The sequence below is a fragment of the Musca vetustissima genome, unplaced genomic scaffold (assembly GCF_032173495.1).
Source record: "Musca vetustissima isolate MV318-11 ecotype Yass unplaced genomic scaffold, APGP_CSIRO_Mvet_v1 utg11962, whole genome shotgun sequence".
Taxonomy (NCBI): Eukaryota; Metazoa; Arthropoda; class Insecta; order Diptera; family Muscidae; genus Musca; species Musca vetustissima.
Genome location: NW_026878298.1, coordinates 54,775 through 78,194, shown reverse-complemented (window position 1 = coordinate 78,194; position 23,420 = coordinate 54,775). Strand labels below are relative to the sequence as shown.

General features: G+C 36.5%; 1 protein-coding gene across 1 annotated transcript in view; it reads left to right on the top strand.

Moving 5' to 3' along the window:
• Positions 1-23,420, top strand: part of LOC133323107 (neuroligin-3-like) — a gene marked incomplete at its 3' end in the record, with an annotated part of 84,847 nt that overhangs the window by 11,202 nt on the left and 50,225 nt on the right. Inside the window, exons 2-4 of the mRNA XM_061532063.1 lie at positions 1,148-1,365; positions 19,798-19,947; positions 20,884-21,317. Of these exons, the coding sequence (XP_061388047.1) occupies positions 1,266-1,365; positions 19,798-19,947; positions 20,884-21,317 (684 nt within the window). The remainder of the gene's footprint in view (positions 1-1,147; positions 1,366-19,797; positions 19,948-20,883; positions 21,318-23,420) is intronic.

Below are 23,420 nucleotides of genomic sequence, written 5' to 3'. Positions count from 1 at the left end.
CTACAGCTCATCTGTAAAAGACTCCCTTAACCTCGTCTATGCAAGACTCCCTTCAGCTCGTCTATGAAAGACCCCTTTAGGTCGACTTTAAATACGCGCTTCAGCTCGGTTATAGAAGACTTCCTTGAGCAAGTCTATAGGTACTCCCTTCAGCTCGTCTATAACGACTTTCTTTAATTCGTTTATAGATACTCCCCTCAGTTCGTCTATAGAGACTCCATTTAGCTCGTTTATAAAAAATCACTTCTATCACCTATAAAGACTCCCTTCATCTCGTCTGTAGAAGACTTACATCAGCTCGTCTATAGAAGAGACTCCCTTCAGCTCGTCTATAGAAGAGACTCTCTTCAGCTCGTCTATAGAAGAGACTCCCTTCAGCTCGTCTATAGAAGAGACTCCCTTCAGCTCGTCTATAGAAGAGACTCCCTTCAGCTCGTCTATAGAAGAGACTCCCTTCAGCTCGTCTATAGAAGAGACTCCCTTCAGCTCGTCTATAGAAGAGACTCCCTTCAGCTCGTCTATAGAAGAGACTCCCTTCAGCTCGTCTATAGAAGAGACTCCCTTCAGCTCGTCTATAGAAGAGACTCCCTTCAGCTCGTCTATAGAAGAGACTCCCTTCAGCTCGTCTATAGAAGAGACTCCCTTCAGCTCGTCTATAGAAGAGACTCCCTTCAGCTCGTCTATAGAAGAGACTCCCTTCAGCTCGTCTATAGAAGAGACTCCCTTCACCTTCAGACCACTTTCAGCTTTTGTGTTGAGAATCCATTAAACTAGAAGAATGCCTTCGAATTGCAAAAAAAAAAAACTTTCCTTTCAGCTCCTCTTTAAACAATTCACTCTCCTGTTCCGCTGTATATAGACCTTCTCCTTCAGACAACTTTCAGCTTTTGTATTGAAGATATATTAAACTAGAAGAATTCTTTCGAATGTTTTTATGTTTGAATATTAAAATATTTCCTTGACATCAAAATACACCATGATATCAATTAAGTACATTCCAAGAATTTAATTTCAATTCGTTTCTGCCGAAAATTACTGCATGCCTGTTAAAAAAGAAATAAATTGTTTCGTTTCATTTCATTTATGACTTATGTCTCTCACAACATTTTTTTTCACTTTTTTTACCCCCAATTTTTTTTTCTTTCAGATTTAGTCCAACACGTGCCCCAGCGCCATGGGATGGTATACGCATATCGGATAAATATAGTCCTGTGTGTCCGCAACGTTTGCCAAATATACAAAATGAAACGGCGGCATTGGAGAAAATGCCAAAAGGTCGTTTGGAATATTTGAAACGTTTATTGCCATTCCTAGAGAATCAATCAGAAGACTGTCTATATTTAAATATATTTTCACCAATAAATGGTAAGTAGTAGCAAGAAGACGAATACAAATATCTATGTAATTTATGTGGCAAGCACACTTACATCTACATAAAATGTGGAACAAATATATATGTATTATATGTATACATACATAGTTACCAGAATGTTTTTTCTCCTTTAAATATTTTAAATTATTTTGCCTACTCACATTTTTGCCTTGTGGAATTTTTTCTGGCATCTACAAATTCATTTGAACAATTATCTAATAAACAAAATAAATTAATAATTTAATTTGTTTAAATTCAATTCGTGATAAAATTTGAATTAAACTCACAACATGAACTATTGGGCGCCAATTGGCATCCTGCTCTGCAAAATTTACAATTACACCAAACTCCAATTGAAAACCCTAGAAAATTATTATAAAATGTACTCTCTCTTCCTCGCTCTTTCTCTATATTTATATAATTTATTATAACAACAACTAAACCCGTAACAAGGTAAATTTATATGAGAAAATTTAATTAAAAATTTACCACAAAAAATAAAATAAAACAAGTTTCAAAATCTCATTAATATATCAAATGTAAAATAAACAAACACCTCCACATCTGCCGTTCCGCCACCCAATTATATAAAATTAACTAGTGTCAAGTTGTTGTAATGCTGCCCACATAGGTTAAACTGCAAATGGTGTATAACAAATGACAACAACAACAGCAACATGATCACAAATAATAAAAGACCAATTCAATTAAATTTCCAAATAAAACCAGAACCAAACAATTGAATATCGAATAACGCTAAATACAATTAAAATTACTATAATTAAAAAAAATGGTAACGTAAATGAATAGGACGCAATTCAATTTAATATATTTAATTTTAATGTAAGCCTAAGGGAATATAAGGAGCGAGAGAGAGCGTGTGTGTGTGCTTTGGCGAGTAAATTTAAAAGGGGAGGAATTGTATTAATGTGTTACCTGGAAATATTTATTGTTATAAATAATTAATTTGTACAAAGGAAGGGGACTAATATCGATTATATAGATGGAGCTTCACAATGTATTCCAGAGTAAAAGTCGAACGTTATTAGTATATAAATACATTATTCCAAATTTACTATTGTTGGAGAATCAAGAAATTCTCAAATCGAAAGGGATTGGTTTTACAGAAAATTATTCATCACTAGCATATGCCCGCAATTTCGTTAGCGAATGTAGGAAATATTTAATAATGTATTAACATATTATTTTATTTTTAGATAAAACTGCATATGTCTGAAAAAAAAAACAATCCACACATTAATATCGAGCATAAATTAAATTTGAGTACCATTTTGTACCAAATTTCATGATTCGAGCTCTAAAGGTTCACCCAAATCCAAATTTTAACAAATTTTCCATTTGGCACACATTATTTCCATAAGTACCCTCCTCAACCAATGATTCCAAATTCACATTTCAGGATTCCAACTCTAATAATTCACCCACAATTGAAATTTCCAAAACTTCCTACTTAACCCAAACAAATTTTATACACAGCAGTGCCAAAATTCACCCACCCACTATTGGTTCACCCATAATTCAAATTCTACCAAATTTAGTACATAGTTGTACTAATTTCCAAAACTTCCTACATACCCCAAACCTACACACCCAGAGTGATCCTAAATCGAAGTTTCAGAATTCCAACTTTATCGGTTGGCCCACAATCCAAATTGTACCAAATTTTGTACACAGTAGTACGAATTTCCAAAATTTCCTACTTAACCCAAACCAACACCTCCACAGTGATCCTAAATCACCTACAATTTAAATTGTACCAAATTTGTACTAAGTGTACAAATTTCTAAAACTTCCTACATACCCCACAGTGATCCCAAATCCAAGTTTCAGGATTCCAACTCTATCGGTTCATTCACAATTCAAATTGTACCAAATTTAGTACACATTAGTACAAATTTCTAAAACTTTTGTGGCCTTTAACTTGCCCGTTAATAATCCCTGGCCATAGCTTCTTGATGAAATACTTCCAACATCACATTGCCCATTCATCTGTGAAAGATTTTCTGCGGTTCATCTCTCATGTATATCTCAAATTTTCAAATATTACATAAACTACTCCTAGTTCTAAACCGCCCATAAAATATATCCTTGGTCTATAGCCTTTATCCACAAATGTAAAACCCTTTCATACAAAATACACAATCGTATTTAAGATTTCTATAAGACCATCAGCATAAAGAAAGGATCATCTAAAAAAGGGTCCTTAACCATTTGATCGTCCGCGAAAGACACCCTGGCCTTTACTTAGCCTTTAAAATCTACATGGTTTTCAAATGGCTCTTCAGCTGGCCCATGAAAGTTTCAAAAAGGGTCCTTAACCATCTGATCGTCCGCGAAAGACACCCTGGTCTTTACTTAGCCTTTAAAGTCTACATGGGTTTCAAATGGCTGTTCAGCTGACCCATGAAAGTTTCAATGGCCGTCAAAGAGTCTATGAACAATTTTCTGACTCCTGACTAGCCTATTAAAGTCTCCTTGCTTCATCTCACGTATGAAGAGCTTCTTGCTTCGACTAGCCACTGAAGGGGCCATTGGCCTTTATTTGCTACATGGCGTTTAAGTATCCCATGGAAGACACCACGGCTTCATTTGACCCATGAAAGTTCCATGATCTTTAAGCAGTCCATGAATATCAAGCTCCATCTGACCCTCTTTGTTTCATCTTGCCTCAGAAAGGGTCCATGACCTTCATTTAGACTTAAAATTGTCCATGAAAGTCTCCATGAATTCAGCTGGCCCATGAAAGAATCTCGGACTTTAACTGGCCTATGAAAAGTTCCTTGCTTCGTCTCTATGTCTATGAAGAGTTACCTCGCCTCTAAGAGGCTAACTGGTTTTCAGCATGTCTATGAAAGTATTCCTACCCCTCAACTCGCATTCCTGCTTTAGATCTAGATAAATATATATCCCAGATCTTCAGGTCGTCTATGAAATTCTTTCAGATCGTCTTAAAGATCCCTTTTAAGACCCTTGGCACCAACTTGCCTATGAAAGGCCAGCTTCTCTCATTCGTAGTACATAAAAGCTCCTTGATCTTTAGTTTTTCTATAGAGAATCCTACGACTCATCTCGCATTCGTGCCTCAGATCTAAATAAAAATGGTATCGGATCTTCAGGTCGTCTATGAACTTCTCTCTGTGGTCGTAAAAACTCCTGGCGCCAGCCTACCTATGAAAGGCCACAAACATTCAGCTAGCCTATGAAAGCCTTAGTCTCCTTAATGAAAGGCTTTCTTATTCAGACAGCGACTGCCTACTTCTGATATCATCTAAAATATACCTTGGCTATCAGCTTTTCCCTTTCGTCGTGTATAAAGCCTTCCTGACCATCAGTTCTTTTATAGATAACACTACCCGTAAGCTATCATTCTTGCTTCAGATTTAAATTAAAAGAATATCGAATCTTCAGGTCGACTATGTACTTCTCTCTGATTGTAAGGACCCCGGGCGCCAGCCTGCATAAGGGTGTGTAAAGGTATCTCGGACTTTAACTGGTCTATGGAGGATTCCTTATTTTATGTCTATGGCTATGAAGAGCTCTCTAAGAAGCTAACTGGTTTTCAGCATGCTTTTGAAAGCTTCAAACATACATTAAATTGGTCCCGGATCTTCATGTCGTCTATTAAATTCTAGCAGATCGTATTTAAGATCCTTTTATGCAATTCTCGCAGATCGCCCTTAAGATCCCTTTAAGACCCCTGGCACCAGCTTGCCTATGAAGGGCCAGAAACTTTCAGCTGTCTGAATCAAAAAGCCTTTATCCTTCGTGAAAAGCTTTTTGACTCAGACAGCGACTGCCTACATCAGATATCATCTGAAAGACATCTTAACAATTAAATTTCCTCCATCGTAGCGTATAAAAGCCTCTATGACCAACATGACTATGAATTCTATAGAGAATCCTACCCTCGCATTGGTACCTCAGATCTATAGTAAAAGATCGAAAATCTTCAGGTCGTCTATGAATTTCTCCCAGGCCGTCTATAAAGATCCCTGGTGTCAGCTTGCCTTTGAAAGACCACAATTTTTCAGCTGACCTATGATAGCCTTCATCTCGCGACGGCCTACTTCAGGTATCATCTGAAAGACATCTTAGCAATTACATTTCCTCCATCGTAGCATATAAAAGCCTCTATGACCAACATGACTATGACTTCTATAGAGAATCCCACCCTCGCATTGGTACCTCAGATCTATAGTAAAAGATCGAAAATCTTGAGTCGTCTATACATTTCTTCCAGGCCGTCTATAAAAACTCCTGGTGTCAGCTTGCCTATGAAGACCACACTTCATCTCCTTCGTGAAAATCTTTTTGATTCAGACAGCGACAGCCTACTTCAGATATCTCATAAATACACCTTTGCTACCCTCAACTCTAATAAAAATAATCTTTCTTTTAATTCCCACACATGCCTTCCACTTTCTACAAAAGACTCCATTCTGATTCTCTATACAAAAAAACTCCAGAGGTTCGCTTTACAAACTCCATTCAGGTTGCCTATAAGTACTACCCTTGGCTCGCCTTGAAATATTACCTTGTACTCATCTACAAAGACTCCTTATCACTTGACTCTTTTCTATAAAGAGAGAGAGAGAGAGACCTAAGGACTCCCTCCTACTTGTCTCCAAAAACTCAATTCATGCGTCTAGAAGAACTATCTTCAACTTTTCCCTTTTACCTATTCCCTAGAGATCCTGTTTATCCCATCTATAAAGACTCTTTTTAGTCCAGTCTCCACTCACCATCTCCTTTCAGTTGGCTTACATCGGAAATTCTCATAGGGTACAATTATGCACTATATTTAGCACACCCTCCCCCCGTCCTCGTTTTTCGACCTTTAGTAAAACATTAACTGCGAGACAATTAATTATAAAACTTGGTGTCATGCCGACAGGTTAAGTGGTGATAGTTATACCTCGACTGAAAATCTGGTTATTCTGGTCTACCACACGCAAACACACACATACACTCTATTTTATTTCAACTATTATGAGTGATGATATCACAATTAACTTGGTCCTCCACCCCTTCAGGGAACCACTTCATTTTCGAAAGTATGTTGTATAACGTAGGTGCGTGTGTGTGTTCTCAATGTCACAAACACACTGTCACGTGTATAAATCAAACAATACAAAACAAACATAAACTATTAATTCAAGAAATACCCGATGCCCCTAAGAGGAATGTTATGTGATAGCGATATGATAGTCAAGGGCGTAGGCCAAGAAACTATTTTTGTTGAGGTTTCATGGGGAAAAGAAGGGAAGAAGAAAATCAGGAATAGTTTTTTTTTCTTGGAATATTTAATTTAAGAGAAAAATTTATTTAGTTTTGTAGCCCCCAAAAAATATGCTTAATCACATTTCACTGCCTGCCCCCCTAGAGTTTAATAAAACAAAAAAGAAAAATACCAAAAATAGAACCACTATCGTAAGCAAAGAAAGAATATTTGTCATATTCCTTCCCAGATGATGGATTAAAAACCAGATATTTTCATTCTTTTTTTTCGCCACCAAATGAGTCTGGGAGACCCCACATAAACTGTGATTACAAAAACAAATACAAACAGGATCGAATGAACTGAAAAACAAGAGCAGAACAACAGAAAAAGAAATCCATAAATCCATTTCATTGGAACGTGTTGTTCCCATTGCTGTGGCCTGGCGCACATAAAATGAACTTTCAAACATTTGTCTGGATTAATGTTTTGCCTTTAATTGAAGTGGCTGTTGGTGGTAATGGTGTTGGTGGTCGGTCGGTGGGTTCGGTATTGGTTAGAGAGATGCCGCCTTATGGATGAACATGAGCAACCATATTCTCAATGGATTTCCTTTTTGATGAATATTTCTCAGCACAAAAAATACTGACGCACACACCTCCAACACACAGCCGAACACATGCCTCCACACACAAAGGGGAAAATTATAACAAGGAGAACAAAATCAAAGTGAAGTGAACTGAATCGATGGTACGAACACAAATGAACTGATGACCCATTTACCAAGTGGGAATATACGCACTTTTACAGCAAAGCAAATTATCAATTAGCTGTAGTTAAATCACAGTTGGAAAATGCAATGGGGTCAGGACAAGTGCCAGAGTGGAGTTTACAAGCGATCAGCACAGCTCAGTTCAGTTAGCCTCATTTATTTATTTATAAATCCAGTCATCCATCCATCCTTCCATTCATTCATTGATCTGTGAGACCCATTTTCCCCATTTTCATTTCTGGCTGCATGAATACTTGGCCTGGCTATCCTGATTGTAATACTGGCCTCTTTGATAATGGTTAGTGTTCTGATTCTGGTTTATTTTTGTTGTTGTAAAAAAGTTTCCAAATGAAAGTGAATGGTTAGTTGTGGTGTTGTTGTTGCTGTTGCATGTTCAACATTAAATACATTTGCAAATAACAACAACACATTTATTGTTCTGTTTTTGATGGAAATAATTATAATAATAATAATAAAACAACAGCAATAATGGCAGCAGCAGTGGCAGCCATAACCGCACTCATATACATTTTGCATGTTCATATCTCGACCTCAATGGTCGGAAACTGAGAGTGAAAAACAAATGAGAATCAATAAATAAATAGTTATGATACAAAACCAATACTATAAAGCAATTATAGGAAATAAATTGAAATTTTAAATCATCATCATCATTACCACAGTACAGTGTTCCATAAACAAAATGAGGGAGAGGAATATAAGTAGAGGATTTAATTGAAAAAGGGAATTTTATTTAGGAAAAAAAACATGGGGGCATAAATATTAAAAAGGGGTCAAACTATTAAACAGAAAATTACTGATAGAAAATCCACACTAATGCTAAAAGCTCTTTGGATTTTTCATCTGCAAAATATTACATAAAAGATTCCCCGAGTTTCGCCTAGCTTATACAAGTTTTTCCATATATGTCCACATATAAATATCTCACTTTTTCCAACTCATCCATAAACAATACCTCATCAATATTCTCCAGTCCCTTTATAAAATGATGCACCCACCTTAATTTTGTCCCTCAGCTAGTCCTTCATCTGTGAGAGGGAGTCTTATATAGCGCTCTAATCGTTTCGCCCATACGAAGCCGCCTGACCTTCAACGGATCTATGCAAGAATTCCTAACTTTAGATGGTCTATGAAATTCTGCGTTTCATCTCGCTTATAAGAGTGTTTGCATATAAATTCAAGCATATTTATCTTAATTTTTCAACTATTACATAAACTACTCCAAGTTCTAAACGCTCCATAAAATATATCCTTGGTCTATATGCTTTATCCACAAATGTCAAGTCCGTTTTATAAAAAAAATACGCAATCGTATTTAATATTTCTATAAGACCATCAGCTTCAAGAAAGGATCATCTAAAAAGGGTCCTTAACCATCAGATTGTCCGCGAAAGTTACCCTGGCCTTCACTTAGCCTTTAAAGTCTACATGGTTTTCAAATGGCTCTTTGACTTCAGCTGGCCCATTAAAGTTTACTTGGCCGTCAAAGTGTCCTTGGACAATTTTCTGACTCTTGACTAGCCTATTAGATTTTTCTTGCTTCATCTCACGTATGAAGAGCTAATAGCTTTGACTAGCCACTTCTTTTCTTTTCCCATGAAAGACACCACGGCTTCAGTTGATCCATGACATTTTCCATGATCTTCAAAAAATCTATTAAAGAATATCAAGCTCCATCTGACATATGAAAAGCTCTTTGTTTCATCTCGCCTCAGAAAGGGTCCATGACCTTCATTTAGCCTTCAAATTGTCCATGAAAGAATCTCGGACATTAACTGACCTATGGAAGGTTCCTTGCTTCATTTCTATGCCTATGAAGAGATAGCTCGTCTCTAAGAGGCTAACTGGTTTTCAGCATGGCTATGAAAGATTTCCTACCCCTGTCCATGAACAATTTTCTAACTCCTGACTAGCCTGACTAACCTATGTAGGGGCCATTGGCCTTTATTTGCTACATGGCGTTTAATTTTCCCATGAAAGACACCACGGCTTCAGTTGTTTCCATGATCTTCAAAAAATCTATGAACGAATATCAAGTTCCATCTGACCTATGACAAGCTCTTTGTTTCATCTCACCTCAGAAAGGGTCCATGACCCATCAAATTGCTCATGAAAGAATCTCGGACTTTAACTGACCTATGGAAGGTTCCTTGCTTCATTTCTATGTCTATGAAGAGATACCTCGTCTCTAAGAGGCTAACTGGTTTTCAGCATGCCTATGAAAGGTTTCCTAACCCTGTCCATGAACAATTTCTAACTCCTGACTAGCCTATTAAAGTTTTCTTGCTACTGTAGGGGCCATTGGCCTTTATTTGCTACATGGCGTTTAATTTTCCCATGAAAGACACCACGGCTTCAGTTGACCCATGAAAGTTTCCATGATCTTCAAAGAGTCCATGAAAGAATATCAAGCTCCATCTGGCCTATGACAAGCTCTTTGTTTCATCTCGCCTCAGAAAGGGTCCATGACCTTCATTTAGCCTTCAAATTGCCCATGAAAGAATCTCGGACTTTAACTGGTCTATGGAAGGTTCCTTGCTTCATTTCTATGCCTATGAAGAGTTACCTCGTCCTACCATTCAGCTCGCATTCTTGCTTCAGATCTAGATAAAAATATTGCGGATCTGCAGGTCGTCTATGAAAATTTTTTTAGATCGTCCTGAAGATCCCCTTAAGACCCTTGGCTCCAACTGGCCTATGAAGGGCCAGGAACTTTAAGCTGGCCTATGATAGCCTTTATCTCATTCGTGAAAAGCTTTTTGTTTCAGACAGCGACTGCCTACTCACCTTAATGTTGTGCCTCAGTTAGTCCTACATCTGTGAGAGGGAGTCTCAGATAGCGCTCTGATCGTTTCGCCCATAAAAACCCGCCTGACCTTCAACGGATTTCTTGTATAGATCCGTTGAAGGTCAGACTTCAGATGACCTATGAAAATGTACCCTTTGCCTGTGAAAGGTTTATTTGCTTAAAAGGGGCTTATGAAAGCTGCATGACATCAAATGGCACATTAAGGGCTCCTTGTTTTATCTCGCCTATTAAGGGTCCATAAAGAATCCTTTGGTCCTTTGAAAAAAACATATCAAAAATCCCGAATTGTAACCACCGTGTTTGTGTGCAACAACACGCCATCGTTATCGGCAACGTCATCATTTGTCATATTTGCATATGAGAGAAGTTGTATTGTTTTATGTGCACACAGTTTCATGTACGCAATTCCGCCAGAAATAAAATTAAAATTTGCATAACTGCGAACAAAAATGTATAATAGAATATAAAACATCACTAAAAGTGAACAATAGCTGTGGTGGGGTTGGAAAAAATTCAATTGAAGTTTTTCCGATGCCTTAAATATTTTGCATTTAAAAAGTGGTTTCGATGGCATTCCTTGCAATAATGCCGATAATTACTGTCCTTTAGGAATATCCTCTTATTTTTAAACCACTGTTTCCAGAACCAAACAAAATTTGCCAAATTAGTTTAAAAGCACGTTCAAGATCTTTCGAATAAATATTGTCTTTAAAGACACATGCCACATTTTGCACACACACACAAACACCCATACAGCAACCCATAGGAATCTTAACACGAGTCCTTTCATTTCATTGCTGATTTTGGTGGTTTTGACAAAATAATTTTATTTGACAAACGACTCGGCATGCCATATATTAAATATTTGAATATACTAACAAATATCCATAAATTTTAGTATCTTCGCATACAAAGGCACATGCTATAAGGCGCATACACATATACACCTTTTGTTTTCAAGGATGTGTGTGTGTATGTGAAGAAATTCAAGTAAAACCATTGTGTGTGTATGTATATATGTATGAGTTGAATTTGGGTCTGGTGGTTTTTGCCAAAAACAAATATTTGATAAAACTGTCACATTCAACCTACAAACAAATATTGTCACACACACACACACACTCACACAGACAATTTTGATGTGCTCACCCAAAAGAAAGTAACCAGAAGATTTTGAGCACGGTTGACTATATTTTCCATATTTGTTGATTTAAGTCCTTATGATGAACGACACACATCTGTGGCATTCAAATACAGGATATTGTTTGCCTGGGATTGTATACACATCTGTGCGTGTGTATGTGTGTACATGACACAAATACACATTGAAGTATGTGTAAATGTAGATATCATTACGAATAAGTATCTGTATACTTGGTACATATTCATTTGTGTCTGTGTGTATGTGCGTAATGGTCTATTGTGTTGGTAAATATTAATTTTTGAGAATATGGCAATATGTTCGTTTATGTGGAAGCATTTATTTTAAATCCATTTTTGTGTCTAAGCAGATTATTTCAATGCTCGTTGAACACACAAATACACACACAGAGCTGCATCAGCAAAAATCTATCAATGGCAGGGCAATGTATGTATACCTGTCTAATTCAATGATATGCCAAACACATCTATTGACAGAACAAAAAGTCAATGCTCCCACAATTCATCAAAGCTATTGCCCTCGTTTATTCGTCATATTCGTTGGTAATATTCTAGGTCAACAAGTAAAGTAAATCCATCTTTTTTTGGAGTATATAAATTGAAAATATGTTTAAGTTCATAAATTCGATTACTCGTTGATGTACTTTTGGAGGCACGTGAAGTGGAAATGGTGAATTTTAAATTTGGGTAGCGGATTTTTTAATGTCTAATCGCCTTATTCCGCTCCGTAATAGGATATATTTTCAAAAAAGAATTTAGGGCTTGAGTACGCTTAATTACCTGCGAAATTTATTTAGCAATAAATTCAAATCTATGCATATTATTGTTACTTAAAAAAATTTAAAAAATCGGAGCCTTAGAAAAATTTAAAGTATATGAAAGGGGTTTACAATATAAAAAATCAAAGTCAAAGGTGTTATAAATAATATAAACCAGTAAGGAAAGTTCAAAAGTCGAACGAGGCCGACTATATGATACCCTTCACCACTTTGGATACATACAAGAGATGTTAATATCTACAATATCCTGCAGATTGAAAAGGCATATAATCTTTGGAGGATAATTGAGATGGAATCGGGCGAAATTAAATGTGATATCTAGATAGATATTTGAACCAATTGAAATAAACCCCCTACACATACCATTGTGAAATAAATGTAAAATGTCATTTCAAACAGACAGACTTGGATTCTTTCGTGTACCATTTGTATGAAATCGAGTCAAATTATGTATGGGAGCTCTATATAAACACATAGACCTAATTGAGTAACCGTTGCATACACAATTTGTTTTTTGTAATCATTCTATATTCAATTTCGTGTAAATCGAACAAACGTAGGCCCTTCGGGGCACCATTTACATTAATCGAACGAAAAAATATATAAGACCAATATCAAAATCTGAGCCGATTTCAACAAATCTTATCACACATCATTTTTTCCGCAATTGCATTCGCTATGCAAAATTTTGCTCAATCGGACAAATTTTGGGAGTTCGGTGCATCATTTACATAAAATCGGACGAAACTATATATGGAACCTATATCTAAATCTGAACCCATTTTAACAAAACTTCGCATACATCAGTCTGGACTTACTTCAGTACTCTGTGAAAAATTTTGTCCCAATCGGACAAATATTGGGAGTTTGGTGTATCATTCACAAAAAATCGGACGAAACTATATATGGGAGCTATATCTAAATCTGAACCTATTCCAACAAAACTTCGCATACATAAGTATGGCCCTGATTAAGTGCGCTGTGCAAAATTTTGTCCCAAGCGGACAAATATTGGGAGTTTGGTGTATCATTCACAAAAAATCGGACGAAACTATATATGGGAGCTATATCTAAATCTGAACGGATTTAAAAAAAAAAAAAACTTATCATACATATATATGGACATGATTCAGTGAGCTGTGCACAATTTTGTCACAATCGGACAAATTTTGGGAGTTCGGTGCATTATTTACATAAAATCGGACGAAACTATATATGGGAGCTATATCTAAATCTGAACCGATTTTCTCCAATTTTAATAGGGTTCGTCCTTGGGCCAAATGAGTGAACTGTGCCAAATTTCATCCAAATCGGATCATAAATGCGACTTGTACTTTGTTCACAAAAAATACATGGACGGACGACAGACGGACATGCATAAATCGACTTAGAAAGTTATTCTATGCATATTCTCAAAAGAAACCATGTGTCTATCTCGTTTCCTTTTGCCTGTTACAAACATATGCACAAAGACAATACCCTGTGCCACAGTGTGGTGAAGGATATAAAAATCGGAGGCTACAATGTGTTTTAAAAATATTTTTAAAAAACCAACGCCTGTAAAGAGTTATTAAATCACCCATATAGAGGCTACTTAAAAAAAGTTTACACCTATAAGGAAAGTAGTAAATTAATATACCCTCCATACCCTTCATACTATGGTGGAGGGTATATTAATTTAGTTTTTCCGTTTGTAACTCATCGAAATAATCATTTCCGACCCTACAAAGTATACATATTCTTGATAAGCGTAAAATTCTATGACGATATAGCCATGTCTGTCTGTCCGTCTGTTGTAAACATTTGGTAAAAAATGTTCTTCTTGGATACCAAATTTCTCCACTAAAAATTATAAATATAGGTCAACTTTTTCTGGTAGCCCCCATACCTCTTAATTTTCAGTTTTTGGGGGGTTTTGACCGGATTTTCACCGAATTGGCTGTAATTTAGTACTTTTAGTTCTTATTGGGTATCAAATCTCTCCACAAAAAATTATAAATATACATCCATTTTTTCGGGTAGCCCTCATATAAGGGTACCCCAAATTTTTGGTATTTTGGAGTTCTTGAGCCCGTTTTGCAACCGAATTCGCTGAAATTTGGTACTTTGAGTTCTTATTGCGTAGCAAATCTTTCCACTAAAAATTATAAATATAGGTCCATTTTTCGGGTAGCCCCCATATAAGGGTACCCTCCAATTTTCGGTATTTTGGGGTTCTTGAGCACGGTTTTCAACCGAATTCGCTGTAATTTGGTATTTTGTAGTCGTATATGGTAATAAATCTCCTTACCAAAAATTATTAATATACGTCCCCTTTTTGGGGTAGTCCCCATATAACCCCCTTTTTTATATTAAAATAGATATTTGATTTGTTCCTCGTTTTGAGTTTGGTTCTAAGTCTCTGTTGTAATCATTTCACCTGCGGAGGATAGCAAGATAAAAAATTAGAACGTAAGGTTCGATAATGAACTATAGCCGAATTTAGACCTAGTCCCTATGTGAAGGTTTCAGACGGAGTGGACCGATATTCCTCATCTTCGAATTTGAAGTAGGTTTAGAAGAAATAATAAGACTGGCAAAGTTTGGATGAAATTTTAATTTTCTGAAACGGATTTGGTCCAAAGAAACATGGGATCTAGAACCAATATTTCGATGAGGCACATTTTCACCGTGTTAAAGTGCATACACCCTCATTCGCCATAAGTCTGAGGGTATAATTATCCATTAAAAATTTCTGAAATTTGTATTATGGTTTACATTATGGATTACATAATCCGTTTTTATACCCTTCACCACACTGTGGTACAGGGTATTATGTCTTTGTGCATATGTTTGTAACAGGCAAAAAAACGAGATTGGTTCCTTTTGAATATATAGAATCACTTTCTGATTTTTGTCCGTCTAGCCGTCCTCCGTATAAGTCCGTCTGTCCGTCTGTCCGTCCATGTATTTTTGTGAACAAAGTACAGGTCGCATTTATGATCCGATTTGGATGAAATTTGGCATAGGTCACTTATTTGGCCCAAGGACGAATATTGAAATTGGGAAATTTGGTTCAGATTTTGATATAGCTCCCATATATATTTTCACCCGATATAGGCACCAAAGTACCTATATATCATTCGATTTGCACGAAATTTGGCATAGCGTACTGAATAGGTCCAGAATGATGTGTGCTGAGTTTCGTGAAAATCGGGTCAGATTTAGATATAGCTCCCATATATATTTTCCCCCCAAAGTACCTATATATCAATTTGCAAAATTTGGCATATACTGAATTAGGTCCATAATGGTGTGTGCTCGTTTTGGTTCAGATTTAGATATAGCTCCCATATATATTTTCGTCCGATTTAAGGTAAACGTGGCACCAAAGTACCTATATATCTTTCGATTTCCACGAAATTTGGCATAGCGTACTGAATTAAGTATAGAATGATGTGTGTTAAGTTTCCTGAAAATCGGTTCAGATTTAGATATAGCTCCCATATATATTTTCGTCCGATTTAATTTAAATGGTGCACCAAAGTCCCTATATATCTCTCGATTTGCACGAAAGTTGGCACATCGTAATCAATTAGGAATATAATGGTGTGTGTTAAGTTTCCTGAAAATCGGTCCAGATTTAGATATAGCTCCCATATATATTTTCATCCGATTTAATCTGAATGGTGCACCAATGTCCCTATATATCTTTCTTTGCACCAAAGGATTGGCACAGCGTAATGAATTAGTTATAGAATGGTGTGTGTTAAGTTTCCTGAAAATCGGTTCAGATTTAGATATAGCTCCTATATATATTTTCGTCCGATTTAATGTAAATGGTCTACCAAAGTCCCTATATATCTCTCGATTTGCACGAAATTTGGCACAGCGTATTGAATTAAGCCTAGAATGATGTATGTTAAGTTTCCTGAAATCGTTGAAATCGGTTCAGATTTAGATATAGCTTCTATTTCATCTGTTGAATATGCTCAAAGTGGTGAAGGGTATCATATAGTCGGCCCCGTCCGACTTTACTACTTTCCTTACTGGTTAGAAATGTCGTTATAGGTCCACTTTTTGGTATGTTCTCTATATTTTCAATTCTATTAGCTGTCAGTATATCTATGGTGGAGGGTATCCAAAGTTCGGCCCGGCCGAACTTAACGCTTTTTCACTTGTTTTCATTATTTTTGTTCGAAAAGGTGTTTAGCAAACATAACGACCATATGACTAACCACCACAACAAAAAATGGATTTAACCCTGAGAAATTTATTCAGGCGTACAGATCATGTTTTAGTAATTTAAATTATACGTTTATTATTTTATTTTTTCATTTATTTATTTTTTGCCAACTCATCTCAAAGGACCAACTGTTAGCAAAGGCAACACAAAATAGAAGTAGAAGACAAAAACACACAAAAAAACATGAAAAACATTTTCTGAATCATTTATTTCAATAACACCCTTCTTGATTGCAGCCAATCATTTCTTTCGATAGGCTAAGCGTGGACGGTATAAAAAGCAACAACAACGACGACGACTCCGCTAAGAAAAAAAGTGATACCAACAAATGTTACCCATAGATAAAGAAGCTGTATATTTAGAAAAGGGACACACGGACGCACGCACCCACACACACACACAAACATACACCCTCATTTATTAGAGAATTTCAATGTAATTAATTAAAATTAATCATACGTCACGTAGCAACAATAATGAAACCCATGAACAAAACATACATACGTACACGAGCCACTGCCTCCAATATGGTGAGGGTATTAATGCAGGCAGCAGACCAATATATAAAGAAAAAAACAACAACTGTATATTGAATAGAAAAAATCAAAAGAAGAAGAAAAAAACGACAATAAAAATAAACATTATTGTTGCTGTGTGCTACGCAACATTAAATCAGCTTCTTTGGCTAGAAGATTTAAAGTTGTTTATTTAGGAAACCATAGCAGAGTATCTCAGAATAACAGAGTAACATGACATAGCCATAATCATTAGATATGACCTTAAGCTATAATGGCGAAATCACATAGCCTATAATGAATGTCTGAACTTCACGAGATAGTGAATAAATGTGATTTATATGAGATCAAGGCATAAAGGGTCAAAATGGAGTTATTTAGAGGAGAGAAGAACATGGTCAGATGACCTGAATCAGAGAGTTTATTTTGATAAGCTGCAGAGAGTCTCCATAGAGGATTTAAAGAGAGTATCTATAGACGAGCTGAAGAGGGACTCCATAGACGAGATGAAGATAGACTCCATAGACGTGCTGAGGAGAGTAATTATAGAAGAGCTGAAGTTGGTCTCTATAGACGAGCTAAAGTATTTTTTTAAAAATATTTTTTAAGGCCTATTTTTTAAGGAAACGATATAGACACATGGTTCCTTTTGAGAATATGCATATAATCACTCATCTGTCCATGTAAAATTGTAAACAAAGTACAGGTTGCATTTTTGATTCCAATTGGATGAAATTTGGCACAGCTCATTTATTTAGCCCAAGGACGAACCCTATTGAAATTGGGAAAAATCGGTTCAGATTTAGATATAGCTCCCACATATATTTTCGTGCGATTTTTGGTAAATAGTGCACAAAATTCCCTATATATCTTTCGATTTGCATAAAATTTGGCACATCGTACTGAATTAAGTCTTGAAATTTGTGAGTTAAATATCGTAAAAATCGGTACAGATTTTGATATAACTCCCATATATATCTTCGTCCAATTTAATTAAATTGGTGCACCAAAGTCTCTATATATATCCTTCGATTTCCACGAAATTTGGCATAGCGTACCGAATTGAGTCTAGAATGATGTGTGAAAAGTTTCATGAAAATCGGTTCAGGTTTAGATATAGCTTCCATATGTAGCTTCGGCCGATTTTATGTAAATGGTGCACCAATATCCCTATATATCGAAATTTGGCATTTTTGAGCAGAAAATGTGTGCAAAGTTTCGTGAAAATCGGTTCAGATTTAGATATAGCTCTCATATATATTTTCGTCCGATTTTACGTAAATGGTGTACCAAAGACCCTATATATTTTTCGATTTACACGAAATTTTGCATAGCGTACCGAATTGAGTCTAGAATGATGTGTGCAAAGTTTCATGAAAATCGGTTCAGATTTAGATATAGCTCCCATATATATTTTCCTCCGATTTTATGTAAATGGTGCTCAGAAGTCCCTATATATCATTCGACTTGGATGAAATTTGACATGGCGTACCGAATTGAGTCTAGAATGATGTGAGCAAAGTTTCATGAAAATCGGTTCAAATTTAGATATAGCTCTCACATATATTTTCGTCCGATTTTATGTAAATGGTGCACCGAAGACCCTATATATTTTTCGATTTGCACGAAATTTGGCATAGCGTACCGAATTGAGTCTAGAATGATGTGCGCAAAGTTTCATGAAAATCGGTTCAGATTTAGATATAGCTTCCATATATATTTTCATCCGATTTAAAGTAAAGGGTGCACCAAAGACCCTATATATTTTTCGATTTACACGATATTTGGCATAGCGTACTGAATTGAGTCTAGAATGATGTGTTCAAAGTTTCGTGAAAATTTGTTCAGATTTGGATATACTTCCATATATATTTTTTGTCTGAGTTTATGTAAATGGTGCACCGAAGTCCATATATAACTTTCGATTTGCATGTAGAATGGTGTGCGATAAGCTTCGTGTAAATTTGTTCAAATTTAGATATAGCTCTTTATATATATTTTAGCATAGATTTTATGTAAAGGCATAAAGGTCCATATATTCAAGTCCGTTTGCATTTTATGAATGGTGTGCGATAAGCTTCGTGTAATCGGGTCATATGTAGAATATACCCAAAGTTGTGAAGGGTATTATATAGGCGGCCCAGTCCGACTTTACTACATTCCTTAATGGTTAAAAATATGTTTTCAAGTCATAAGAGCAGGCATGGATTTTTTGAAAATATTTTTTCAAGGCATAACCCAAGGCGTGAATTAAAAAAAAAAAAATACTGAAATGTATCTTTACGAAGTGATCCTTTTCTGATGAACCGACCCTAGAACCATTCTATTATTATATTACCTCCATAATTCTTCTAAACTAACTACTATTCAGGATCTAACACACAATTGCAATGACTAGGGACTAATGTTAGCATCTACATCGCTTTTCGTTCTTTATGATTGCTAAGCTTCTTAGTTTGAGTGTGAAAAGGAAATAAAATATGCGCTCAGCCATTGAAAATGTCTTCTATAAAAGCTATTCACAAATCAAGCCACAAACTACAGATGAATGGTACAGTCAAACACAGTCACAAATGAACAGACCATTGCAAATATTTAAATTACAAAGTTACGTTGTTCCACTGTATTTCAGTATCTCAGGAAACGGAAACATTTAATGGCGTTTAAAAGCGCGTTTACTCTGACATCAAGTCATGTATTTTTATTTTATTTCATATTTTTTTTTCGCTCACCATTCGGTTGTATTTCATTGTCATTCTCGTTCACTTCAACCTTCAACTATGCACTATGTATGTTCGTATGTGTGTGTGTGTGCTTGTAGCTTTAATTGTTGTATATGTATTTTTTTTGTTCGTACTTTCTATTTTATGGATTTTTCCCCGCTTTGTTTTTTTTTTATTTCAGCCGGAGCCAGTGAAAAGAAATTGCCTGTTATTGTGTTCATACACGGCGAATCGTTCGAATGGAGCAGCGGTAATCCCTACGATGGCAGTGTATTAGCCAGCTATGGTGAAGTTGTGGTAGTAACGCTTAATTACCGTTTAGGTATTCTAGGTAAGTGCTAAAGACAATAATAATAGCTGAGCTAGGATAGGATAAGAGAGCGAGTGCAGGCGAGTTCACATAAAATTCAATATAGGATTTGGAACAACAGTCAAAGGAAAATATATTGGGAAGGTTAGTAAGAAGATAAAATAGGGTCCTACAAAGCAGTAGAGGGGCTTAACAGAAGAGTTGAAGGGAGCCTCTACAGATGAGCTGAAGGCAGACTCTACACACAAGCTAAAGTAAGTATCTATTGAGGATCTGCAGGGAGTCTTTTTAGACGTTTTCGAGGATGTATTTATATATACGAGCTGTAGGGGAGTATCTAAAGTAAGTATCTATTGAGGATCTGCAGGGAGTCTTTTTAGACGTTTTCGAGGATGTATTTATATATACGAGCTGTAGGGGAGTATCTATAGGTTTATAGAGTGCTGCAGGGAGTATTTTTTAGGCGAGCTGAAGATAGTATTTTTGGGCGATGCATAAGCCATTACAATTCCTGCCCCCGTGATTGTAATATCTCCATCGTGGCTTCTCACAACAACAGCGATAATAAATTATTACATTTAAGTGGCCTACTTTGGAGGGCAGCAATATAAAGTATTCTCCAAGAAAAATAAAAGACAAGAAAGAAGGCCAAAGAAATAAAACAAAATATTCTGCAATAAAATACTGTGTGAACCGTTGTATCCTCCACTCGTTTATTTCATTCCGAACAAAATCCACTAAATCTCATCAGGAATGTTACATTCCATAGCTTCAACATAACTTCGCGTTATTTATGTACATAATAAAATATCTTAAGGGCTTTTGTCTATCCGGCTGCCTGGCCAAAAGCTATTCATCATAGACTACATTTATCTTTATTACCTGTTTCACCCCCCCAACCCACATTTTAATTTATTTCTCGCTTTATTCCTACATTTCTACATTTTTTTTCAACAGGTTTTCTCAATGCCAATCCTAATCCTCAACAACATGCTCGTGTTGCTAATTATGGTCTTATGGATCAAATTGCCGCCCTACATTGGATCCAACAGAACATTCAGAAATTTGGTGGTGATCCAAATGCTGTCACTTTGGCCGGCCATGGTACCGGAGCGGCTTGCATAAATTATTTAATGTCTACCCCCACAATGGTTCGTGGCCTTTTCCAAAGGGCAATTCTAATGTCTGGTTCGGCATATTCATCATGGGCTTTGGTTGAAGATCCGGTAATGTTTGCTGTGAAATTGGCCAAGGAGGTGAATTGTTCTATTCCTGAAAATTTGGATAAAGATCATGAACAGATTGTGGATTGTTTGCGTGAAGTACCATTGGAGGATTTGTATGCGGCGGATATACAGGCGCCGACATTTTTGACATCGTTTGGACCGTCGGTAAGTAAAGACGTGGGATAATTTTTTTTTTTTTTTTTTTTTGATAATGAATAGAGAGAAGAGCTGGTGGGTGCCTTAATAGAAGAGTATGAGGGGGTGTTAGTAGACGAGTTTGAGGGAGTCTTTGTAGATTAGCTGGAGGGTGTTTTTGAAGACGACTGGAAGGAATGGAGGGAGTCTATATAGATTAGCTGGTGGCAGTCATATAGATGAGCTCGAGGGAGTCTTTGTAAACGAACCATAAAGACTCCCTCCAACTCATTATCGGCGAGTTGGAGGGAGTCTGTATGGATGATCTGGTGGGAGTCTTGTATACGAGCAACCTAAAGGAATTAATTCATAGGCGATCTGGAGAATGAGGGGATATCGCTGAAGACAAGCGGGTGGAGACTTTATAGAGTGTTCAAGTGACTCTGTATAAATGGGCCTGAGGTAGTAGTGATATAGTTGAGCCTGAGGGAGTCCTATAAATGAACTAAGGGAATGCCAATAAATCTAATTGAAGAGGTATTTAAGGACGAAGGTTAGAAGAAATTTAAAGACAAAGGCGGGTCTTTATAGACGAGCTGTAGTGGGTTTTTGTAGACTAGCTGTGGTGTCTTTAGAGTCGAACTTGTGTAGATATTCAGATATGAGTTGAAGGAAGTGTCTATACAAGAGAGGAAGGGAGTACCCAGAGATAAATCTCAAAGCTAAAACTATAGGCCTTCCATAGAGAGTCTCTATAGACAAGCTGAACCCATTCTCTATTTATAAGACCTGGTCAGTCATTCATAGACGATGTGGAACGATGTGGATAATTTTTAGGCAAGCTGAAGAATTATTTTTCTATGACCTGAAGGTGGTGCTTATAGGCGAACTGACTGAAGTCTTTGAAGACGAACTAAATATTTTTATGGAAGAGCTGAAGTCAGACTTTCTACACTAGTCGAAGTAAGTTTTTGTTGTCGAGCTGGAGAGGTCTGTTTCAGCTGAAATAGGCCATAATTTATAGGGAAGCTGATGAACCCTTTATATATCAGCTGAAGGGAAAAACCAGTAGTTGAAGAATTTTTTTATACGTTTTTCAACAGGCAAAAGAAAACGAGATAGACATAGGGTAATTTTGAGAATATGCATATTCTTGGAATCACTTTTTAAATCGATTTATGCATTTAAAATTTTAAACAAAAATTTGGCACAACTCATTCATTTGGCCCAAGGAAGAACCCTATTGAAATTGAGAAAAATCGGTTCAGGTTTAGATATAGCTCCCATACATTTTTTCGTCCGATTTAAGGTAAATGGTGCACCAAAGCCCATATATAACTTTCGATTTGCAGGAAATTTGGCATGGCATACTGAAGTGAACCTGGAGTGATGTCTGCCAAGTTTCGTGAAAATCGTTTCTGATTTAGATATAGCTCCCATATATATTTTCGTCCGATTTAATGTAAATGGTGCACCTCGATTTGCACGAAATTTGGCACAGCGTGCGGAATTAAGCCTAGAATGATGTGTGCTAAGATTCGTGTAAATTGATTCAGATTTAGATTTATATAATTTCGTCCGATTTAATGTAACTGGTGCACCCATGTAACTACGTTCTGACTTGAGCCCAGATATATTCAGGGTTGCCCATATTCGACGGACCCATCTGGCAACGCCATAACTTTTGACAGAGATGTCACATCGCTTAATGACATACCACGTTTGAAGCGTCACTCCAAGCAGATTATTACCATGAACCAATACGCGCCACGCGAGCACTCTGAAATAGTTAAAATTTACATTCAACAGAAGAAGTCTATTATGAAAACTCAACGTGCTTTTAAAATATTAAAAAATGTGAGAAGTGCGCCTTCTAAGAACACCATTAAGCCTTTATAGAAAAAAATTTCGACTGGTAAGGCTCTTTCTAATACGAAGAGGCCATATAAAAGTCGACCAAGGCGATCGGCCGAGAATATCGCTGCCGTATGAGCCAGTGTTGAGAGTTCCCCAAGAACATCCCAAAAACGCCGTTCTCAGCAGTTGGGCATGGCTCGGTCCACTTTACAACGGATTATTCGCATTGATTTGCATTTGTTCCCGTACAAAATTTAATTGACGCAAAGAATATTG